This window comes from Acartia tonsa, chromosome 12 (genome assembly GCF_053477335.1).
Source record: "Acartia tonsa isolate MP-2025a chromosome 12, ASM5347733v1, whole genome shotgun sequence".
NCBI lineage: Eukaryota > Metazoa > Arthropoda > Copepoda > Calanoida > Acartiidae > Acartia > Acartia tonsa.
In genome coordinates this window covers 41,912,369-41,937,149 of record NC_137271.1, presented here as the reverse complement: position 1 = coordinate 41,937,149, position 24,781 = coordinate 41,912,369, and the positions used below count along the sequence as shown (strand labels likewise).

Genomic DNA, 24,781 nt, shown 5'->3' with positions numbered 1-24,781 from the left:
GCGTGCATGCACAGAAACACTTTAGTCGAGAGAAACCAACTTGCTTGTGAACTAGTAATATAAACCATCATTATGACTATTTCATAGGTATACACAAAATGAAATATTATGTAAAAACTAGATGTTAAAAATAAAGTGATTTATTGATTGTGAAAGTCTACAAATTAAAACATTAAAAATGATGATTAGAACTACAAAAAAGATTTTTACTCTAACAGGTATTTTTAAAATAAGGATAATTGTTTTCAAAAGTAGCAAAATCTTAAGCTAAATGTCTGGAATTAAAAAGTCGAGATAGATTAACAAGGATGACAGTATCAATAAAAGTGAAGCTCTGTAAATATATAGAAACAAGGCATTTGGTATTCAATTTAATTTAGTAGTCTCAACGAAAATTGCTTATAATGCAGGATATATACAAATATTTTTATATTCTTACATTTCAAGACTTGCTTCAATTATGGTATAGTACCTTCCCTAATAGGAATCAATATCCAAAAATCAAGGATATAGCAGGTAAAAAATTCATATGTCATAAACCGGCATACGTTTTTTTCTGGATATTAACATAGAGTTGCTACGTTCTCTTAATTGTACATGATAAGTTTGAATTGGATAGAACTATTCGAACATGTCAATAATGACGTTAGTTATCCGGGCGGAGGGACAGATTCTAAATTAAAAAAAAAACAATATCTAAAACAGTTATTCTGTTTATAACAGCCCTAAAAGGATTGAAGTTTTCAATTAAATAAAAACTGGATTTTCAATATAATGTCCTTGTTGGTGAATATTCATTTCCGCAAGACACAACGCAAATTGTCAATAGCGTACTATATCATAATATTACCAAATCAGAAATCTGGTTCATTCCAAAGAGCAAAATCTGTTGCTTACTGTCAATGGGTCAAAAAACAAAACAATACCGCAATTGAGTTAGTTTGGCAAAAAAACGCAAAATTTAAGCATTGAACAACACTTATTTCTGTAATAAAACAAAAAAAAATATAATACTAGTGGCTCCTCTAATAGAGGGGGGGGGGGGTATTAATTAATTTGGTTTTGGGTTTTGAAATTGGATTGATTGATTGAAGGACGTAGAAACTTTCTTGTAATGATTATAGAGTTGATACTCTTCATAAATCATACCTAACTGTTACAGGAATCATCATGCAAAGTTTGAAATCGATAGGACAATTCTAGCATGTATAAATTAACCAAAATAGCTAACCTTTGCGGACGGACGAATCGATTTTAATTATAGAAACGCTTCGTTTTTAATAAGAAACATTTACCTAGTTGTTTACCCTTTTGTACACTACAATCGCAGATGCAGGTCCCCCCCGTTACCAATGTTATTTTTCCTTTTCTTGTAACTTTTTGTACAGCCTGTACATCTAGCCTAGAGGTACTTTTCAGGGATATAGGGATAGGATAATGGGTAATAATATAATCATTCTTATTCATAAGGTCCACTCTCGAAGTAAAGTTGTGTAAATCATATTAAATTCAAATAGAAATAAATATGTTTTATAGTTGTAGAGTAAATGCTTTTAATTGTCAAGATAGACTGTAGTTTTCCCAAAAAGCCCAACAAGCATAGAACATCCCCCCCCCCTTATTTTTTGTTATAACTTCTGTTAGGTTAGGTTATATATAGGGTACAAGAAACCCTGCATAGTTGGGACAACGATGGTAAAGGCCCTGCAGGGGTTAGGCATGAAGAAAAATACCACACCTTCTAATTTTAAATTTATTTCAAATATAAACTCATTGGCTCAAAAATTGATTCAATAATTTTAATCAGTCTGTTCTTTTTTTTATCCCTGTCGTAAAAATTAAATTCTTTTGCAAGGAAATCATAATTAATTTTTTTTGCAACTGCTTTTGGTTGTGTTATTGAAGAATAATCCTACTTTACTGATCTAAAAATATTTCATACTGTACATTATAGGTATAATCAGAATATTTTGTTCAGTCAATTTTGACATGGAAAATTGTACAAAAAATAATAATGTACAAAAAAACACCCTAGTCTTGACTGCAGTAGCAATAGATAAATAATTACTTGGATGACCCATTAGATTTTCATGTACTTTAACAAAGTGATACTCATAGCTTGCTAAAATAACGTTACCTTCCATCCACCTCGTTTTTCCCTATCACAACCCCTCCCACTGGATTAACAAACTGACCAATGAATGAGGTCCATATTAGCAACCTAAATTGTAAAAAAAAATTCCCTTGATATAATATCCATTGCAGTAGCTAATAACCATTGAGGGAGATTACTGAGTTTAGCGGTCAGTCTGTACAAATGAATCATTTCTAACCCTTTGAAGAATTCTGGGTGCTAAGTAACATTATGTCTATATATTCGCTAAGATCTCGTAAACGGCTGGACCGATTGTTCTACAATTTCTAGGACAGATTTCCATTTTCTGGGGAATGTGTTTGGCTCTTGAGTTGGGGGATACGACAACACTCCTCAATTTTAAAAAATTAAGGGGGTTCCTCCACCCCTAGTGTAATAAAGATATAGCAACAGTAGAAAATTTGTTTTGCCTTTTTTTTAATTGAAAAATAATAATCTACTTTTCTTTGTATTTTTTCTCTTTAATCTCAATATAATTATCTCCCTATTGGCTAGTTTTCTATATGCATATCTATTTCTCAATAAATCTATTTTCCTCACCCGGCATTACTATCTAAAAGAAAGTAAATATTTAATAATCTAAATGATTTTAAAAAGATTTTTTGAATTATATTTTTTTTTTACATTACCATCACCAAAGGGTTAATGATGATGATTACAATTTTAGTTTGATATTTGAACTCACAATCGAATTCTTTTAAAACAGAGTTTTCTTAAATTTATTATATTGTAAATTTAAATTTTCTTTTTTATGATTAGAAATTAAATACATTGATATAAGGTAAATAGCAACATGAAATTAAAAAAAGGAATTTATTTTTAATAAAGTAAAATAATGGGTCTTATCGTTCTGGGCAATGAGAGTTTATTATGGATTATTGGAGCACTATGAGTTTTAAACAAATATTCCTTGGAAAACTTGAGCTCGTTTATAGACATTTATTTCCTATATAGATCTGACATGGATCTTGAAGCAATTAAGCAGGCCGTTTTGTACATGTTAAAAATTGGAAGATTTCATTAAATAAAAGTTATCGCAAATATACTTAGTAAATGATGTTTTGCCCAGTTCAAATTAAAAAAGAATTCGGGAAACTACCTAAAATATGTAAAACCGGATTTAAGCAATTTTTAAAAAACCTGCATGTATAATTTTTTAGTATTTTAGTCAATTTATCAATAATTTTTTAAAAAATTTCTTTTGTATATCCGCGGAAAACTGCGATAGATATCTTATTTATAGAGTAGCTTCGCTCCAAAAAAAAATCCGTTTAAAAACAGCAAGAAAACTCTGTTTGGATATTTAAAGCATGTACATTCTATTTGCTGCACAAATACACAAAATGTTCTAAAACAAGCTATGAAAAAATCAGCGAAATAGTATAAAAAAAATAAAAGTTATTTACCACTGCATCGTATTATAGACAGCTATTTGCTTTAGGCTGGCAAAAAAAGTGTTATTCTATGATTTTATTTTAATATTCGTGGAAAATTGTCTGTAATACGTTGCTATACATGATTTTTAGTATGGCAGAAAACTGGTTCTCATCCAGCGTATTACAATCGGTTTCGAATAATGGCATTTACTGCGTCTATAGACTTAAGTTTAAAAGGTCGGTTTGGTTTTTTGACTGCAGTTTGCCATACATTATTGACGCCTGACGGGTGGCTATTATTGGCATTAATTTTTTTGTATCGAGTTTCCACTAAGAATGAACATAAAACTAATTCAATAAGGTTTCCCTTCTTAGTTTGCGTAATGAATTGGGATTTTTATAGTTGGTGGTTTTTAGAACTGGATCTTCTCCATAGAACAAATTGTCGGTCAGTCTTATAAATGTCTATCAATAAATAATGTTAAGGGGGAAATGCGACGTATAGGCTGAGATGGGGTTTTAATTTTTCTTGTTCTTTTTTCTCTAACATTATGGATATGGATATAGAACTCATGGATATATTGACAGGGTAAAATTAATGGTTAAATTAGCTTGCTAATATGGACCTCCTTGATTCGTCAGTTTGCTCAACCAGTAGAAGAAATGGGATGGGGTAGAGGGAATGGATGGGGGTATTGTTATTTTAGCCATCTGGGAGTATCGCTTTATTATAGTTCATGAAAATCTGGTGCAACATCCAAGTAATCATATATCCATTCTCAAACTGATAATCATCTTATTTTGTTCAATAAAATTTTTTCCGTGCTTCTGCTTATGGATATTGCTATCCTTGTTTTTATCTAAACTTGTATGTTACATCAAGTAATACTAACTTATATTTATAAAACTTATTTTAAAATAAATTGAATATTATGTATAGTGTTACTAAATAAGAAACCAATAAGGCCAATTAACCTTGGATCTAAAGGGATAAGACAATGACTATTAAATTGATTTACAACCCCAATGTAATAGAAAAATTACAAAGATCAGTGGTTGAAACGTTTGAACATTCAACTTGATGAACCAATCAATCAAAACTAAAAAAATTGAAAACGAATAAGAGAACGTTATCAAAAACTTTGGAAACCAGTATAATAAACAGCTCAATGTCCCCTTACTCCCTCTCAATTAACAAATAATTTCGTAAGTAGCGCAGCAATAACAGGCAAAAAATTAAGAACCGCATTTTTAAATTACATATATATACACATATAAAAATGCCAATGTATTTTTACAGTTTCGTTTTATTAGATTGAGATAAATATAAAGAATATTACATATGCCAAGTTTAATGCAACGTTACAGTTTTATTTTCAGAATTTATAAATTGTAAACAAACAAGACTATTTCCATAACAGAGGCGTCCAAGCTTTTTTTATTGACCCCCCCAAAATTATTTGAGGGGGGGTAAATATTCCTCCAAAATGGTTGGGGGTGCCTACGGCACCCCCAGGGTAGGAGTAAATTTTAAATAGGGGGGGGGGGTAAAATGGAAAAAAAAAAAAAATTTTGGGGGGGGGGGTAATTGCCCCATTAACCCCCCCCTTGGACGTCTAAGTTCCATTAGTAGCAACATAATGCTTATAATCCTTAAAGGTTACATAATGACTGTGTGTTTGCACCAAAAGATCTCTTTGACATTAACTAAAATAAAGCAGCTGTATTAAAAACCTATATTGGCTTATATTTATAAGTTATTTATTTGCACCATAAAAAGTCTGTTTTATATCTGAAACAATGCTCTGCAACCGCCAATTTCTTATAGCTTGGCAGCGGCCAAATTATGATAAAAAAGGCGGCTTGTTGTCTTATTTGCTGCTGAAATGTGACTATAATTTGGCCGTTAATTTATTTTCTTAATCTGCAGCCGTTTTTTGGCTGTTGAGGCTGCAGATTCTTGCTTTAAAAGTGCGACTGTATTTTAAATATTTTTGTAGTTGGCCGTTTAGGCCGTTTGTGGCTAATAATCATCTAAAAATGTCGGCTTATAACTACTGCGGCTGACGAGCCCTGGTGTTAACTGTTTATTATAATATGCAACAGATTTTTATTGATCTCTGAACCATAGCAATTTTTAATAAATTCATATATAATTATTTTTTTTTTAAATATCGCGACTACTCTATATTCATAATTAAGTTGTGTCCGTAGGTATTATAGACGCACTCTTTTCAGCGTCATAGAGCAAAATATTTTTAGTGCATAACCAATACTCCTTCAACAATAATAACTTACTACGACTTTATTAAACTAATTTTTTTTTTAAATTGGACGATTTAATTATTACCAGCTCTACAATAAAAGAATGTTTGGATGTTGTTGGGGTTGTTTAATTGTGTGGTCCATTTTCCTATCCCTTCAGATACTTTGATGTTCGATTACTTTGCTTTAGGGGGGGGGGGGCATTGTCTTTTTTTTAGTATGCCATAAGATTTTTTGTATGTCTGTTGTATAAGTACCAAATATATTTATCTTTTTTGCTGCACTAATTTAGGATATAAATGTCCTAGCGAAATTGTGTAAAAAAAAAGTTTTTTTTAATCATAATTTGTTATTGTTTTACTTCTTTTTTGACATAACTTGTAATTAATCAAATAATATTTTCCCCCATATAAATTAATAGACCATATCCGGTTAGGGGAATGAAATAAAGTACTTTTTTTAGTAGCGAAGCTACTCTATAATTCACTTTGTCCGTCCGTCAGTCAGTCAGTCAGTCCGTCCGTAACGCTATGGGGGAAATGGGATTTACTCAGCTCCTCTAAAAGATAGAATGCTGAAATTTTTTGACAACATTCCCATTATTAAGGAGCACAATTGACTATAAAACATCATTTGCGGTCGGACCGATTTTTAGCAGGTTTTAGGCTATTTTTATATTTTTCACATTTTTCTCCATATCTTCAGTGTTTATGGTCCGATTTTCAAAATTTTTTCAGTTACAGATATCAAAATTTAATTTCCTGTCGTTTAAAGAAACAATCATGAAGGCCAGACTGCCTTTTTAGCAGGTTTTAGGCTATTTTTATATTTTTCACATTTTTCTCCATATCTTCAGTGTATGGTCCGATTTTCAAAATTTTTTCAGTTATAGATATCAAAATTAAATTTCCCGTCTTTTAAAGAAGACAACCATGACGGCCAGACTGCCTTTTTAGCAGGTTTTAGGCTGTTTTTTTTTATATTTTTAACATTTTTCTCCATATCTTCAGTGTTTATAGTCCGTTTTTCAAATTTTTTTTTCAGTTGTAGATATCAAAATTAAATTTCCCGTCTTTAAAGGAAATAACCATGACGGCCAGACTGCCTTTTTGGCAGGTTTTAGGCTATTTATAAATATATTTAACACTTTTTTCCATATCTTCAGTGTATATGGTCCGATTTTCAAAATTTTTAAAGTTTTAAGGATTTAAAAATTAAATTTTTTGTCGTTTTAAGAAAACAACCATGGCGGCCAGACTGCCTTTTATCAGGTTTTTGGCTATTTTTATATGTTTTACATATTTCCCAAGATCTTTGTTTATTTTGATCCAATTTTCAAACTTTTATGGGATATTAGTATCAAAATAATTTTTCCCATTGTTATGAGCATCTTTAATATAATTTACTTTGACCATCGTCATCATACAAAATAAAACAAGGTTTCATATTTATTTTATCCAATAAATCTATTCTTGATTTTAGTAAAAACCTTTTAAATCTACCTGTACGTATTCCCATCTACGATTTTTTGTGCTTCGCTACTTATGGATGTTGTCATCCTTGTTTATAGCTTAAGCCTTCGAGTATTTTTATTGATTTTATTAGATGCAGTTTTTCTTTTTTGTAATGAAAATGAAAAAAAAGCTTGAGTTACAGACAGACGTACAAATTATGAGGGAATCAAAGGTATATGAAACCTACTATACATGTGTTAAAACAATGATTTACATCCTGGCTCCATAATTTTATTTTGAATGAAAGTATTGTTGGCAAAATTTAACAATATCCTTTCAAGCTAGACTTTTCCCCAATTTGGATTTTAGAATATAATAAAGATAACAGGATTTTTGTATGTAGCTTAAAATCAAACTAACCACTGGACCGAATAGAATCAAGCTTCTTATAGGTTCTACGGAGGTTTATAACTATTTTGTGGTAGGATACCTTTTAACTTTACAAGAGAAATCGCAACTGAAATTAGTACCCCCCCCCCTCTCCAATATCATCCACTTAGTTTTTTTTCCAGTTCCTCTTGAGGCCTCTAGGGGCGTGGCCATTAGTATCATTACAAGAGATGGGGGATATAGGTTACTTGTATGAGTTGTTTAGACGAGGTTAAGTTAGGTTAGGCATAGTAATCACATTAAAAATTTTAAGATTATGATTTCATTAAGATTTTAAACCATCTTTATTTTTTTTTACAAAATTAAGCTGGGAGGGTGAGCCTGTGGTTCAGAGAAGGTTCCTGAGAAATTACGGAAAATTTAGAAAATTATATGTTAGACAAAAGCAAAAGTGGCCATCTTTATGTCAAAAATATTTGGTTTTCTCAGGGCACTATGCTCTAGCATAGAACAAACTACAAATACTAGTCACTTAAGATATATTAAACGGCAATTAGATTATGAGATAAAAGTAAGCAGCGTTCAGACAAATTAATTTTGAAAAATAAAAAAAAACATTTTATTTATTGATTTGGCCTTGCAATTCATTTTTCCTACTTTATAATCTAATCTGATTTGATCTAGCTACTCCAGAGCTGGATCTTTAAATCATTTTAGTAGTGAGCCAGATCGGGGTTAGCCGAATTTCAGCTAATCACAGCGCGTCATTTCATAAAATGCTGTGCTCTCATTGGTGGAAAGTTGGCTCACCCCGATCTTGCTCATCACTAAAATGATTTAAAGATCAAGCTCAGAATAAGAGTTAATCTGTGCGTTTTTGAGTCCATCTCTAAGATAGTATAGACCTTTAATTTAGCTTTCTTGGGCGATAAGGCATATTAATTACTCTACTTCAAAAATCATTACATTTTAGAAAATTTTACAGAAAACTCGAATTTTTAAAACTATTCTATTACTTAAAAGTAAAAAATACAGTCTGTAACATATTTGGCCGTAAATTGCTTTCGCTAACTTTATACGTAAACTTTCTTGTTGATTGTGTTAAATTTCTTTTTATTAAAGAGTAATATTTAGGGATATGGAGATAAGACGATGCATGAAAAAAAATTCTTCCACAATTTATAATTTTAAATTCACGGAAAAAATAGTAGATTAATTCAGATAGAGAGTAGACACTATATTTATTACACTAGTTCCCAAATTTGTATAACAGTGTTTTCTTATTCGTTTGCTTTACAACTTTGGGGTCAAAAGTGAATTTTGATTGGTTGGTTTATTTAGTTCAACATTTAAACGTTTCCACACTAATTTTAATCTACATATGGGCTCATATTTTGTATCAACATTGAGGACGTACACCCATTCATCGGTCATTTTATTTTTTTTTAAATTCCTGATATTAATTTAACTACAATTTTCCTATCCCTGCCTTTATCTGTTTTATCACAATATGTTTTTATGTCCTACAAATCATTTATTTTCACACTAATTTCATAAACATTGACAGTTTAGTTTGTTACGCCAATTTATATTAGCGTAGCTACCCTTTAACTTAGGTACATGTCCATACGTCTTTTCCGTTCCTTATTAAACAAGAAAATTCGGGTATAGTGGCCTCTTAAGGGGCGATTCGTCGTATTTTCAAAATGGCTGTCAGGTTCTGTGATTGCCCCGCTGGGGCTATAAATAGGAGAAAAGCTACTGTGAAAATACGACGAAACGCCCTTGAAAGGGCGTTGCCACGAAAGGTACTATACCCGAAAATTCGACTTAACGCTTAACTTTGGATTGGAGGGAAGCAACTTTGAATTGTAAATCATACTGAGGTGGATTCTTAAAAAGAATTTGCCCCAAAATCACATTAAAAATCTACAAAAATCATAGAAGGGTTATTAACATAGGATTTTATTTAATTTTTGTAGATTTTTATGTGATTTTGGAGGATTTTTCACGCAAACAATTTTGCTCCACTAAGCGATTAAACTTTTTTTAAAATTCCACCTCTGTTCTTTAAATCTTATTTATGAAGTTCTTTCATTAGTTTGCTGTAAAACTTTGGGGAATTTTCATTAAACCTTGTTTGAGTTGTACAAACTAGCAGTGTCCAAACTTTTCCACCAATAATTTAATTACTTTTTATTATTGTTAACATCCTTGTTTTTTTTGTTTAGGAATATTGGGACTATTCTTTCTGGTGACCTTCAGTGTGATAGACCAACAACCATATGTACATAATGTAAGTAAATATTGGTTATAGAAAAGCTGCGCTACTAATCCTTAAATAAAAGTAACAGGATGTCTGTCTGTACCGAAGAATCTCGCTATCCGCTAAACCGATATGGTTCTCCTCTGTATTGAATCTTCTCATCGGTCGTGGGAAGGTTTATATCTATATTTTAGGAGCCTTTCAATTTTTTTTTTAACTTGTTCAAATAATATTATAAGGCGGTAATTCCCAACCTCAATTGCGACCCTAGACGCCTCTAGTGACAATATAAAAGGGATATTTACTAATAATTCACAAATTCATAAAATAAGAACTACTTTAAAGTAAGCTATTTACGGACACATGTCCGTTTACACGTCTTACGGTTAGAGTGTCTTATGGCCATTAAATAGATTATTTACCAACATAACTGTCTATGTAACCATCAAATAACGTCCCTTTCAAAGGGATGCATAACCTTGCAGGACTCTAATTTATTATTCTTTACCTAACCTAACTTTTGTATAATAAGACTCACGGTTAGAAAAGTATAAAATATATAAACCCTGCGGGGATCTTATGAACCCCACTTAACCTAACCTAACTTTGTATTTCAGACTCTAGTATATGAAAGCCTGTTATATACCAAAGAACGCCCGTGGTACATGACCAACGGGACCCTTCAGCCAACCCCGTGCTGTCCTAGGTCTGTGTGCAATCATATACAACCAAAAAATTGTGTTTTTTTCTGTGATCAAAGCTTTTTTTTCGTACGGTTGTACGTCTACTTCTCTGACGGGATCTTAAGTGATAAGACAATGGAAGATAAATTGTTGTACATCCCCAATGATTATCAAAAAATTTACCCCTTCTTTAGATAAAAATTGATGAAACCAACCAATCATAATTCAAGAAAGTATCAAAAGTTATAGGACCAATAAATAAGTTATCGTGGCTATCTATAATACAAAGTAGAATGATGTCTGTCCGTCCGTCCCTTGGGGAGTGGGACACCCCCCCACCCTCTAAAAAAATTTTGTTTTTAGGCAGTTATTTTAAAATACATGGCAGCACCAGAAATTTTTTTTATTGCCTCTTGGGGCAAAGCCCCTGAAGGCTATGGGCGAATCCGCTAGTATATTATATATCTGTGGGTACTAATGTAATTTATTGCCCAATGTCCCTTCCCTCCCTGGATAATATTCAACCCCCCCCCCCTCAAAAAAAAATTGATTGCACTGCACCTTTAGTCAAGAACCCTGTGAAGCTGAGAAGTGTGATGCAACACCCAGTAAACAACTGTGTAAACAAGGAACAAAGATAAATTCAGAAAACATATCCTTCCCTTTTAATATATAAATGTAGTAAAATAATTAGGATGACAACATCCATAAAAGCGAAGCTTTAAAATCAGGAGAAAGGACAAGCAAACAATAGTTTTTGTGGAGTGTGAGAACTTAATAAGCAGAAAATTCATTTATAAGTCTAAACAAAAGTGTACATAAAATTGTTGTAAAATTGCGTAAATCTAGAATACTGTAAAAGGACATACTTTCATTTTTAGAATTCGATTATAGAGATACCTATGTGCTAGCTTGTAATTTTGTATTTTGATTTCCTAGGAATCATTATTCTAAAAAGTTAGATGAATAGAATAATGATATCATACAAAAAATTGTCGTCAAAAAGTTAAATTCAGCATGATTAAATGTACTTTTTGATAACGCATATAGAGGTGTTACGCTTTTTAAATCGTACCTAAATGTTATAGGAATCATCCTGCAAAGTTCGAAATCGATATTACAAATTTAACATGTCTAAATTAACAATATTATAGAAAAGCTTCGCCTTTAGAAATAAGCTATTAATATCAAACCAATAAATGGCCTCTTTATGAAACATCATATTACAAAAAACCTTTAATTTTTAAAAGCGAAGCTTTTCTATAATTAGGGTCGGTCCGTCCGTCCGTCCGTACGTCCGTCCGTACGTCCGTCCGAGATAGTTAGCTTTTATTCGTTAATTTAGGCATGTTAAAATTGTCCTATCGATTTCAAACTTTGCATGGTGATTCCTGTAGTAGTTAGGTACGACTTAGAAAGCGTAGCAACTCTATAATCGTTACCATAATTTCCGTACGTTCATTTTAAACATGTTGATTTTTTTACTTTTTTATTAACAATTTTTTATGTGATAAAATCATCCGATCGATCTGATTTTTTGATTACTGATTCCTATTACAATAAGGTAAAATATTATGAGCGAAGCATCTCTATAATCAAGTATTAAAAATGTCAGTATGTCCTTAAACAGAATTCTGTATTTAAGAAATTTTACAACAAATTTACGTATAATTTTGTCAAACCTTTTATTTTCATATTTTGTATATTCAGTTCTGACACTCAACAAAAGTTAATGTTCGTCTGTCATATCGTTTCAGAGCTTCGCTTTTATGGATGTTGTCATCCTTGTTTTTTCAACAAATGGTTTCAACTCCAACTGGCATAAGTTGTTCAATTTATCGACGTCGACAGGATGTATTAAGTCAGAGAGTTTACTTCCAGAAGAAAGTCAAGTCATCAATGATAGAATCGTCAATCAGGTTAAAACTTTAATTATTACAAGCACATTAATTTTTTTTCTATCCTGAAGTAATTTTGTTCTGATAATGAACCTTTTTAATTGGCAGAAATTTTAGAGGCAAACTAGACTGACTTTAATGTACTGATACGTAAAAACTTCAATCTTAAAAACCTTCGACTTAAAAAAAAACATAATATTGCTCTTTCCAACAATTGAAATGAATTTATATTTTTAAACTCAAACAGACAACAAAAAATTAAATAGGAACCGCCCTTTTAATACCATAAATAATGTTTTAAAACAAGTAAGATTCTGTCAAAATACAAGCGAAAATTGTAAGAAACGAGGTTTAAATTTGAAAATAAAAATAAGGATAAAAATGCAAATAATTGGAAAAGGTTAAATAAAAGTGAAAAGAAAAATATAAAACTGTTATGTAATAGACAAATACTTCCTTTATTCATATTTTTAATAAATATAAACTGTTCAAATTTTTATATAAAGCAATATCTTTTTTATCAAAATTAGCTTCTTGTCAAAACAGCTGATTGTATAATAATATTTGATGTGTGCTTTCATATAAAGGTATATTATTGGTTGAAAAGTTTGGACACTACTTGTTTGAGGCAAACCAATCAAATTTCAAGAAAAGTACCCTAAGTTTTAAGTCAACGAATAAGTTCTTTTTTGGTACCAGTATAATTTACAGTCCAATGTCCCCTCCCTTCCTGGAGATAAATAATACTTCATTGATATTTTAGTTAATGTATAAGCCGCCAGATGACCAGCTACCCGACCAAAACAGCTCAGATTCGCCACTAAAGAAAATTCTTCTTTGGAATGGAGGTATTTTACATTTTTAGTGTTCACAAAGATTTCTGAAATTGCGTGAAATATTATTTTAATGTTTTAATTCCTAACAAATATTTTAAAGTTTAAGTTGCTCTACAAATCACATTTTCTGTCTTGACAGTCTGTCTGTTTCTCCGATATCTGTTTCTATCTCAATCTCTCTGTCTGTCCGTACTTAAAAGAATTTTTATTCACATGGATGCTTTGCTATTTGAATGGATTAGAACATTCACAGGGGAAATTAGTTGTCAATTTAGGTTGCTAACATGAATCTCGTATATTGGTCATTTCGTTCATCCAGCAGGCGGGAATGGGATGGGATAAAGGGGGTGGATGCGAGGTATCGTTATTTTAGTTAGCTGCAAGTATCACTTTATGAAGTTATGAATATCTGGCGCAACATCCAAGAAATAATATATCCATTCCTAGGTAACTCTTGGGCTGCTGGTGGGGTCAAAGCGGGCAGAGGATTATTCATCAAGGAACAATGTCCAATATCTACTTGTGCTCTATTAACATCCAGGTATAGATAGATGGATAGAGAGATAGATAGATAGAGGATTATTCCTCAAGGAACAATGTCCTATATCTACCTGTGCATTATTAACATCCAGGTATACAGATAGATGGATAGTTACATGGATAGATAGAGGATTATTCCTCAAAGAACAATGTCCTATATCTACTTGTGCTCTATTAACATCCAGGTATAGATAGATGGATAGAGGATTATTTCTTAAGGAACAATGTTCTATATCTACTAGTGCTCTATTAACATCCATGTATACAGATAGATGGATAGAGGATTATTTCTTAAGGAACAATGTTCTATATCTACTTGTGCTTTATTAACATCCATGTATACAGATAGATAGATAGAGGATTATTTCTCAAGGAACAATGTCCTATATCTATTTGGGCTCTATTAACATCCAGGTATACAGATAGATAGATGGATACAGATATAGATAGATAGAGAGATATATGGATAGAAAATAAAGCAGTTGGACACAGGAATAAGGTATAACCAACAAGCAAAATAAATCTAAGATAATATTTGAGGGGCAAAAGGAAAGGTCGTCAATTTTACGATGTGTTGCCCACCAACGACATCTGAAAAACAAGTATAGGTTTCGTGATTTTTTTCTGAATTAATTTCGTTATTGGTATAAGCTGAGTTGGACAGACAGACCGTTGAAACAACACACAGATGTACACAGGGAAGGAGGGGACATTGGAATGTAAATAACATTGGTACCAAAAGTTTTATCTTTCTCGTTGGCTCAAAAATATTATGTAATTTTTGGAATTTTCATTGGTTGACTCAAAACTAACTGTCTTAAATTTTAATCTGCATTTTGGTAAATATTCGGGATGTATTTCCATTTATCATCCATAGTATTATCCCGTAAGATCCATGAAGAAAAATAAGTTATTGTTTTAGGCGGGAGCACAGTAAAGCTGACTTGGTCATCTTTAAAGATCACTTCATGAAACCAAGCTTTGATAGACCACCCAATCAACTTTGGATGATATATATGCTAGGTACAGTTTTATATTTTAAAAACAAAGCTACTCTTGATTGTGATTGTGTTCCATTTGTCTGTCTGTCCTTCCTTCTTCTTCTGCTAAAGACTTGGCACAGATGAGGAGGCATGGCACAAGATTTTATTTTCTATTTCTTTCTATAAATCTATTCAAAAGCAATCAATTTCAACCAATGAGATCTCTTGTACTCTCCAATTGGTGGAATCACTCTATTCTAAAAGCTAAAATGTAATCTTCCTTTAAACTGTGATATTTAGTACAAAGCCACTCTTTAACTTGATTATAGAAAATTATAATAATCTAAATGACAAAAAAGATAAAATATTAATGGATGGAGAATATACGTAGATTTTATGACAGGAAAAATGTTATTTTAGCCCGCTACAGAGTTCACTTTATTAGAGAACATGAAAATCTGGTGTAAGATCCAAATAATAATAAATCAATTAAAAATTATTAATAAACTCGCATAAAATACATTAATACTAAATCTATTTTCAGAAAGCCCCTTGCATTCTCAGCATTTTCGTCTACCAAATGTTTTTAACTGGACAGCTACCTACAGGTAAGAAATTTTAGTTGCCACGCATCTGTACGTCCTGGCAAGATACAAACATTGGCCATTATTGTATATAAGTTTTGAAATTATAAGTTTTGCATATTTAAATCGTATTTCAATTGACTTATTCTATCTTATTCGAAAAACTTTGATCTTTTTGTTTTTTTGGAATTTTTTCTTTTTTTTTGGGTGGGGGGGGGGAGGTTTGGGTTTGGTGGGGTTTAGACAAAGCTCCAAGAATAGCAAGTACAAATTGACCAAATATGTATATTAGAAGATTTAATTAGTCATAGGTTCATACAAGTTATCTTTAAAATCGCCCTAAAATAGACTAAAACCCACTATAATCATGCAATATCAATCTTAAATGAGAAATGAACCAACCCATACTAGACTATATCTTAAATGACTAAATTTACATTTTAAATATATCTTTAGGTCAGATTCGACGATAGCTACCCCGTACGGAAAATGGCAATATTATGATGAAAATATTAAAACTAAACCTCAAAATATTAACTATGCTGCTAATAAGGTGAGAAATACTTTTTTTGTAATCATAGTAACTCTATAAATTGCAGTGTCCGTCTGCTATTGTTTTCATGATATCCTATTAAATCTGGTTCTTGTGAAATGCTTATTAAATTCTTTTCAAAACCAAACCTTTTATAATCAAAATAAAAAAAAGTAGCTGGACTTAATTGTAGAATTGGAAAATAGAACAGTCAGTCTAAATTTTAGAACACCCTGTAAATCAATATTTTTTCAATATAGACAATTTAGTATACTGATTTACAATTTTTTTATTCAACTTATTGCACATATCGTCCTAAATAAATTGCTGAACACCCTGTAAATATGTTTATTTATATATTATACTAGCGGCTTCGCCCCTAGCCTCTAGGGGCTTTGCCCCAAGAGGTGATAAAAAAAAAATTATGGAGAAAATCGTAAAGGACCATGGAAATCTCCTTCAAAAAAAAAAAAAAAAAAAAAAAATGGGGGGGGGATTTTTTGGTTTTTGGGGGGGTGAGGGGTGTCCCACCCCCCGAGAAAATAGCTTAAAACCACCACAGGACCAATAGGTATATACCCTGAAGAGTAGAATCCGATCGGTTCAGTGGTTACCGAGATCTTAAGGGACAGACAGACAGACGGACAGACAGACAGACATCGTTCTACTTTGTATTATATATGTTAGAAAATCAAAATCAACAACCTGCAAATCAGACCACAATAAATTATATCACCCTGTATAATGTATATTTATATATATTTAAATTTAGACTCGCCAAGTAGCTTGGTTTGTGTCCAACTGTCAGGCTAAAAATGATAGACTTCAATATGCCAAAGAATTAGGGTAAGTTATTGATTTAATCTTTTACTAGCGGCCTCGCCCCTAGACTAGAGGGTCTTTGCCCCAAGAGGTTTGATCAACCTAATTTTTCGTATTTTAGATTTAAAAGAAAAATATAAAAAAAAATTTTGGAGGGGGGGGGAGGGGAGGTTTGTCGATCGGTTCAGCGGTTATCGAGATCCTTCGGTGCAAACAGACAGACAGACATCGTTCTACTTTGTAAAACCCGGCAGACAAAGAAATATGTAAAGGTTATTACTCTTAGGGGTTAAATATATTACTTACGGCGTCGTCACTCTTATTAGAAAATCTACCAGTTTTTTTTCTACAAAAAAGTAGAACTTTGTTTTTCTAAATATTTCAGAGATTTTATGCAACGGACTTATACATATATACATTCTTATCGCGCTTCTACTCTACAAATAGTCTCTCCCCCCCAAAAAAACGTTTTATTTTAACTATGAATTATATACTAATCTATTTTTTTAGAAAATACATTAATGTTGATATCTATGGTACTTGCGGAGATAAAAAATGCCCAAGGTATATAACGAACAAATTTTAGTGTATTTTTTTTAAACTTTAATGAATTAACTGGATATGATTATGCACTCGCCAAAATTAACTTGCAACGGGGGGATGATTATTTTCTACGTTTTTCTATGTTCTAATCTATGGGCTTTGTACTCAAAGGGGTAAAAAAGGCAAAGAAACTAGCCTTAAACTAATATCCCAGATTTAAATCTAATAACCAACTTGGAACATATATGGAGCTTCACTAAAAAAGAAAACGCAGTTTAGTAGATATTGAAGTCTTGAGCTAGTCAAAAAAAAGACCTTTCTAGTTTAAATAATAGAAGAGTTTGAACATTCTAAGATACTTTTTAAATACTAGCGGCTACGCTAGGAGCCTCTAGTGGCACTTAACGATACCTAGCTATGTTGCGTAGGAGTCTCTATTAGTAAAAAAAAATTCGTACCCTGTAAAGGAGAACCCGATCGGTTCAGCGGTTAGCGAGATCCTTCGGTACAAACAGACAGACAGACATCGTTCTACTTTGTATTATAGATAAATGTTTGATGTTTAGGTCCCAGCCTGAATGTCAGCAAATGCTAGATACCAAGTATAAATTCTACCTCTCATTTGAAAACTCTAATTGTGCAGAGTATATCACAGAAAAGCTTTATGAAAACGGCCTTCAGTAAGTATTTTTCTATTAATAAATTATTTAAAAATGGTTTCTTATAACCTGTACTACCTAACAAAGCCTTTAATAATTCTGTCTTTTCCACTTACAGGGGATGTCTATGAGTTCGTTTGTTCAACTTGTTAAAAATTAAATTTGCATGAATTTTATTTTATGATTTTTATGAAGCTTTTTTATAGTACCTATAAAAATTACATCATAATGGTCTACCATTGTATTAGTCAATAAATTGTATACTGGCCTGCCATTGGTAATTTAGTCTTTGTATTGGCCTATCATTGGTCATTTGTATTGTATGACGTTTTTTATAGCTACTATAAAGAGCTTCTGTTTTCATATTACTTTTCAATTATGTGGAACATATGTGGTCTTATGAAAAAATACACCAATACAATTGGTAACAAATTTCAGGCACAATATCCTACCTATTGTAATGGGCGCAAGGCCCAGTGACTATGCGCAGAATGCCCCATACAAATCCTACATTCACGTGGACGATTTTTCGTCTGCACAAGAACTCGCGGCATACTTGCACAAGCTAGATCAGAACGACGACCTTTATAATGAATACTTTCAATGGAAAGGAACAGGAGAGATGATTAATACAAAGTTTTTCTGTAGACTATGCGCTGTTCTTCATAGTGAACAGGTTAGTTAGTCCTTTCATTCAAAAGGCCTAAGAAGCACAGAACCCTCCTCCTGCTTCTAATTAGAAAAAACACAAAATTCTATATAATTGGAGAGTTTCTGTGCTCCACTATACACTTTGAGGGAAACAGTCGGTTAGTCCAAGTTGTAACTTCCGTTGGCTCCTGTAACTTATAGTTCTGATCATAAATTATGCATGCTATAATCACCCTATTGATTTCGAACAAAAAGCCATAATAATAGTATTTCAAATCTAATATCATTATAAGAATGTCTATTTTCTTGATTTTTTAGACCGGTTTATTTATTTATCGGCCATAAAAAAATACCATATTCTGAAACAAAAAGTTACCAATAAATAATTTTTTTCAGGCCAACTTTTCAGAGAGGCATTATGATGATATAAACAAGTGGTGGAGAGAGAAGGCCTGTGTTAAGGGCACTTGGAGAAGGGTCTTGGGGTTGTCGAGTTCGTAGCCCCCTTGATGTATGTGATGGCGAGATCGTAGCCTCCAAAGTCAAGAGAAGTTACATCTCAATAAAAGCTATTTTGTCAAAGATTATATATTTAAATTATCTCTAAATTATATGTATTAGTATTATTTTGAATCACGTAACCCCTGTGGGGATCTTTAAATACCTACCTAACCTTATTACAAATATCAAAATTTATTTTTTTCTAAATTAAGTTATGCAAAGATTTTAAGACCAGATGAGAAAACTATGTTGCATTTACTCCCATTGGCCCATCTCTGTACACCTTTTGTTATTAGTTCAAAACAATTGTATCCAAAGTTGACCTATGAAATACTTTTAATGTCGAGCAAGTTGTCCGCGGCTAAGTAAATTAATTTAATTTGTACAAATATATGTTAGGTGTTAAGTAGGAACATAATTATGTATAATTGTGATATTACTAATGTAGTCAAAACTATTATTGTATATTATTGTAATAAAAAATTGTTAAAAATTATAAAAAAAATATAAAAATTTAAAATGATAAATTTTTATTGTAGGTAGATGCAAAAATTCTATAATCGAAACGACCGTCTGTATGTCAATCTGAAAAATAGTACAGAACATTGTTTTTAAAATTTATTCGGTTGGTATCTTAGATTGATGGATAAATTTATCTTGTGAAGATTCTTCTGACCAATGCGCATTCACTCTTTAACCAAGTATAACCAAAAATAATAGGCCCTAGTAAAATACGACGTAACTCTATAATCAAGTCTAAATATGTCGATATCAAACATCCCTTTTTGTGGTACTCTTTGTGGTAAATTCACATCAAATTGTTTTCTTATATCGAAATAAGAATTCATTAAATTTAATAGTATCGTTCGGTTGTCCATTCGCTTTAATGTATGTTGTCATCCTTGTTAAATTATACACTTTTATAATCTGAAAAATCGCTGTAACAATATGACAAAAGTCCTATGTTGTTGTTTAAGTCTAATAACAGCATGTAGCCAGGGATATAAAGAGATAAGACAATGGCCGATGAATGGAGTTACTCCTCCATTAGAGTAAAACACTAGAGGGAGAAAGGGTTAAATAACTGTATCTCCCCATCGCAACTGTCTTGTGCAACCTTTCTATTGGGTCATTGAAAATCAACTAATGGTATCGCTTATATTACACAGCCAAGTAGCAGAAAATAATTTAGAAGCAGACGAAAGAGGCCTTTGAAAAATAAAGGGAGGTAGTTGTCTGTATACACATCTATATTATAGATCTGTTACTTCACCAATGATAATACACAAAATTACCTCTTCTATAGAGTACAATTAGTGGTTGAATCGTTTAGAGACACTCAACTTAATCAACAATACAAACAAAAAAATTGTTAGGCCAACAAATAAGAAAAGTTTGGGGACTAGTGTAATAAACAGTCCAATGTTCCCTAACTCCCTGGCATGTGCTAAATTATAATCACAAATAAATTTCCTAAAAATGTCCGAATTATAACCCTATACACAAAGTTATAAAGCGTAAAATTATAGAATTTCTCTTCTTTATTTATGTCAGATCATAAAATTCATAAATATATCATACAAAATAACAAGGATGACAACATCAATTGTTAGAAAAGAATGGAAACACAATGAGATCTATTAATTATCAAGAAAATAAAAAACAGACTTATGTGATATTAAAGCACTAGCCCTTGATCTCTAGAAGAATTGTTCCTGTCCCGGATTATTCCAGCTCCCCTACCGTGTTCCCACCACATCCAGGCGCCATCTTTATCAGACTTGTTGTTTGTAGCTCCAGCAGGCAGTTGATTGTAGTGTCAGTGTGCCATAGTATGAAGTTATCTTCCCAGCACACTCTTGTTTGACTGTGGCCTTCTTTGTGAACGCCTACGCGGTCTATCCATCATAACCAGCGTTGCCAGTAGCAGTATTGCTAGAGTGCAGGACGTCCAAGCTTATTCACATTCTATACTCATTTTATTCCTACAAATCCCTTTTAATTCGTTAGTGCTTTAATTTGTTATTTTTTATATCTGTAAATATACATTTTTTAATTAAACTTATTTGTTAATCATTAATATTTAAATTGTATCGAATCTGCTCTACAATAAGACACTCGTCCGTCTGTACATCGACTATACGTCACTTAATAATCGATATATTATTTCTTGACTGTTGCACTAGATTTTCATGTACTCTAATAAAGCTCTCTAAAATAAACCCGGCCCCGTTTATAGGATGAACAAACTTACCAATAAATGAGTTACATATTAGCGACCTAAAATAACGAAAAATTTTCCACATATATTCTATTTCCATTATGATAATTAATTAGATAAGTAAATAATTTAAAGAATTCTATAAACATACATCAGTTAATGTAATAGTTTTCCGCGAATATAAAAATGTACAATTATATAATTAGAATTAGTTTTGTTAGCCCCGAGATGCCAAAAGCAATTCAGACGGACATACATACAATACGAGTCATAGATTAGTTGATCAATACCATTTTAAAAAATTAGTTTCGTCTATATTATATGGTCACCGTAAAAATTAAACTTTTCAAATGGAAATCAAATGTGTCCCAATAAATAAACAAACATTAAAATGTATAGAGTAGATGCTCATTGAATAAAGTAATCTCCACAATAATTTCAGATGTCTATCTTAAAAAGCAGCTGAGAAATTAGCAAATCCTCTATAGAATTTTCATGTTTCTTAGAGCATTACCAAAGGACCGACGGACCAATTGAGTTTCAAATTTAGGGTGTCCCATAGCGTAGTGGTTAGCGCACTACGCTGTGGTTGGGAGAAACCGAGTTCAAGTCCCCACATACACTTTGCACTTGGTTGACAAATGCTGTCGCTAAGATTCCATTAGGTTGTAAGGAGGGAGATTTGTAGGAAGTTAGGATTCTACAAATCAAGTAGCTTAAACCATGCTTTCCCTCGTCCATGCGTCCTCGTCTATGAGAGTGCCATTAATTAGGTTGGCTTAATATGGAACACCTGCCAAAACTCTAGGCCAGGGTGATGTAATAATTGAGTAGCTTCCACGAGAACTGCGGGTCAGCTTGTAATGTAACATAGAATATTATCAGCTGTTCGCGAAGCTTACCAATCTAAGATTGGCCAAAGGATTCTTACTTCCAGTCTCCGTGTGCATTAGATATTTTCATGAAAATACCCTTTTTCGAATTTCAATCTTCTGCTAACCTAAAAAGTTACTTTAGGGGCCTAGAAATATATGTACAAAATTTCAGCTCTCTATCTCTACTGGCGACCTAGCGCCAGGCATGTAAAATATCAACAGATAACGGTAGGACGGCGGTTTTAACAATATCTCAGTAATGTGCAGGTTTTCAGCTCTTCTGCATATTTCAATTTAAACACATAAGGCCAAAGATATTATATCCAAAAAATATTTTGTCAAAGTCTACTCTAGACCTAGCGCCAGTCAGTTTTCTAAAATCATGCATTTTATACCTGTGAAAAATGAAATCGCCAGCGCTAGGTGTAGAGTAGACTTTGACAAATGATTTTTGGGATATCATATCTTAGGCCTTATGTGTTTAAGTTGAAATATGCAGAACACCTAAATTCACCTTCCAAGCCATTTTCTAAGCATTTTAATTTTTTTTTTGAAATAACGGGATTTCAAAACTGCCTTTTGAAAAGGCCTAAAAAATATCTTTTTTTGTCCCTTTTTTCACTGTATATAGTTACAACTTATTAAGATATTATTCTCAGTTAAAAAAAAATTGGCGCTTCCAGCACCAAAACCGGCAAAAACAGGCAGTTAAACTTCTGAACCCCTACTTAACCCCCTGACAGACCCCCCCTCTATCTCGGCTCCTGTTACAGATAGAGACGTAAAACTTTTTTCTGGTTGTTCATGTGTATTTTTAGAGAATTGCTTTTTCTAGTCATAGCGGTCAGACCGCTCCTTATCCGCTTTTTAGCGGCCAGTCGCTAAATATTAAAACAGCTGTAGAGTGGCCAATTTTAAAGCTAAGAAAACAAATTTTATGACAAACTATTATTTTTTATAATAAAAAAATACCTTTTCTGACCATCGCACGAAAAACGACAAATAACGGAAACCGCCAATTTTGGCGGTAAAACGGCGGTTGGCGGCGCTAAATAATATTTTTATCTGTTTATAGTTACAACTTATTAAGATATTTTTCTCAGTAAAAAAAAAAATTGGCGCTTCCAGCACCCAAACCGGCAAAAACAGGCAGTTAAACTTCTGTATCCCTACATAACCCCATAACAGACCCCCCTCTATCTCGGCTCCTGTTACAGATAGAGACGTAAAACTTTTTTCTGTTGGTTCATGTGTATTTTTAGAGAAAATTACTTTTTCTAGTCATAGCGGTCAGACTGCTCCTTATCCGCTTTTTAGCAGCCAGCCGCTAAATATTAAAAAAGCTGTAGAGCGGCCAATTTTAAAGCTAGTAAAACCAAATTTTATGATGAGCAATTATTTTTCATAACAAAAAAAATGCTTTTTCTGACCATCGCCAAAAAACGACAAATAACGGAAACCGCCAATTTCAGCGGTAAAACAGCGGTTGGCGGCGCTAGTTTTATCTGTTTATGATCACAATAAAGACTACATATAAAAATTGGCTGGTCTAGAGCTGTTTTAGAATTCCGCTACTGGCAGCTTAAAAACGGCAAAACTACAGGTAGGAAATAAAAAATCAGTTAAAAATCGGTCAAGGAGTGGGCAAGCGGTCATGGCCTTACTATTCACGGAAGTTTATTATTACTCAAGAATTAATATATATTTATCAAAAAATTTAATTGATTTGAAGCTTACATGGACTGCCGCCACTGGCTGCGGTCAGCTGGAAACAACAGCTGATTTAAAAAAAAATTTAATATGTCATGTAGGCATGTAAGATAAGCTTAATTTTACAATTTTAAGTCTATGAGTAAAAAAATAAATACACTGGAGCCATTCAAAGTTATTTGAAGACTAGGAGGATTATATCCTGCTTGATCATACCTGAACACCTAATTTTCATCTTATTTTTTACTAAGGTTGATTAAATATTACAAAAGTAATTACAAGAGAGTTGTCCTTACTTCTGATCTTAGAGCTTTGTCTTTATGGATGTTGTCATCCTATTTTTTGTCTGTATTTAATCACTTATTAATGTTGTCATCATTGTCATATTATTTGATAAAAATATCAATGCTTTACAAATAAAATTTATAGAGAAGATCATCTTGATGTTTTTAATAATTAGATTTGTATATTTTGATTTTGTTGTTAACCCTTTGTAGACAAATTGATAATATTTCTAAATGTTATTTTTTTTAAATTGTCTGCGTCTGGCATCTGACTAAAATAAAAATCTATTACATTAGTTTAAACAATTAACTGTCTTGACCCTTTCCAGACCTTAATCAGCCAATTTTTGTATGTAGTCTTTTATTGTGATCATAAACAGATAAAAATATTAATTGGTGCCGCCAACCACCATTTTACCGCCGAAATTGGCGGTTTCCGTTATTTGTGGTTTTTGGCGATGGTCAGAAAAAGCATTTTTTTTTGTTACGAAAAATAATAGTTTGTCATAAAATTTGGTTTTCTTAGCTTTAAAATTGGCCGATTTACCGCCAA

At 32.2% G+C, this 24,781-nt stretch overlaps 1 protein-coding gene across 1 annotated transcript; it reads left to right on the top strand.

The window, feature by feature from the left end:
• On the top strand, positions 1-19,335 carry LOC145333831 (glycoprotein 3-alpha-L-fucosyltransferase A-like). The gene is made up of 15 exons (XM_080179086.1): positions 1-218; positions 9,872-9,936; positions 10,524-10,612; positions 11,157-11,220; positions 12,443-12,508; positions 13,251-13,335; positions 13,771-13,864; positions 14,786-14,886; positions 15,391-15,454; positions 15,887-15,983; positions 16,735-16,808; positions 17,295-17,348; positions 17,894-18,007; positions 18,425-18,662; positions 19,034-19,335. The coding sequence occupies exons 1-15, from the start codon at positions 179-181 to the stop codon at positions 19,136-19,138; spliced, it is 1,350 nt and encodes a 449-aa protein (XP_080035212.1). The 5' UTR covers positions 1-178; the 3' UTR covers positions 19,139-19,335.
• The last annotated feature ends 5,446 nt before the right edge of the window (positions 19,336-24,781 follow it).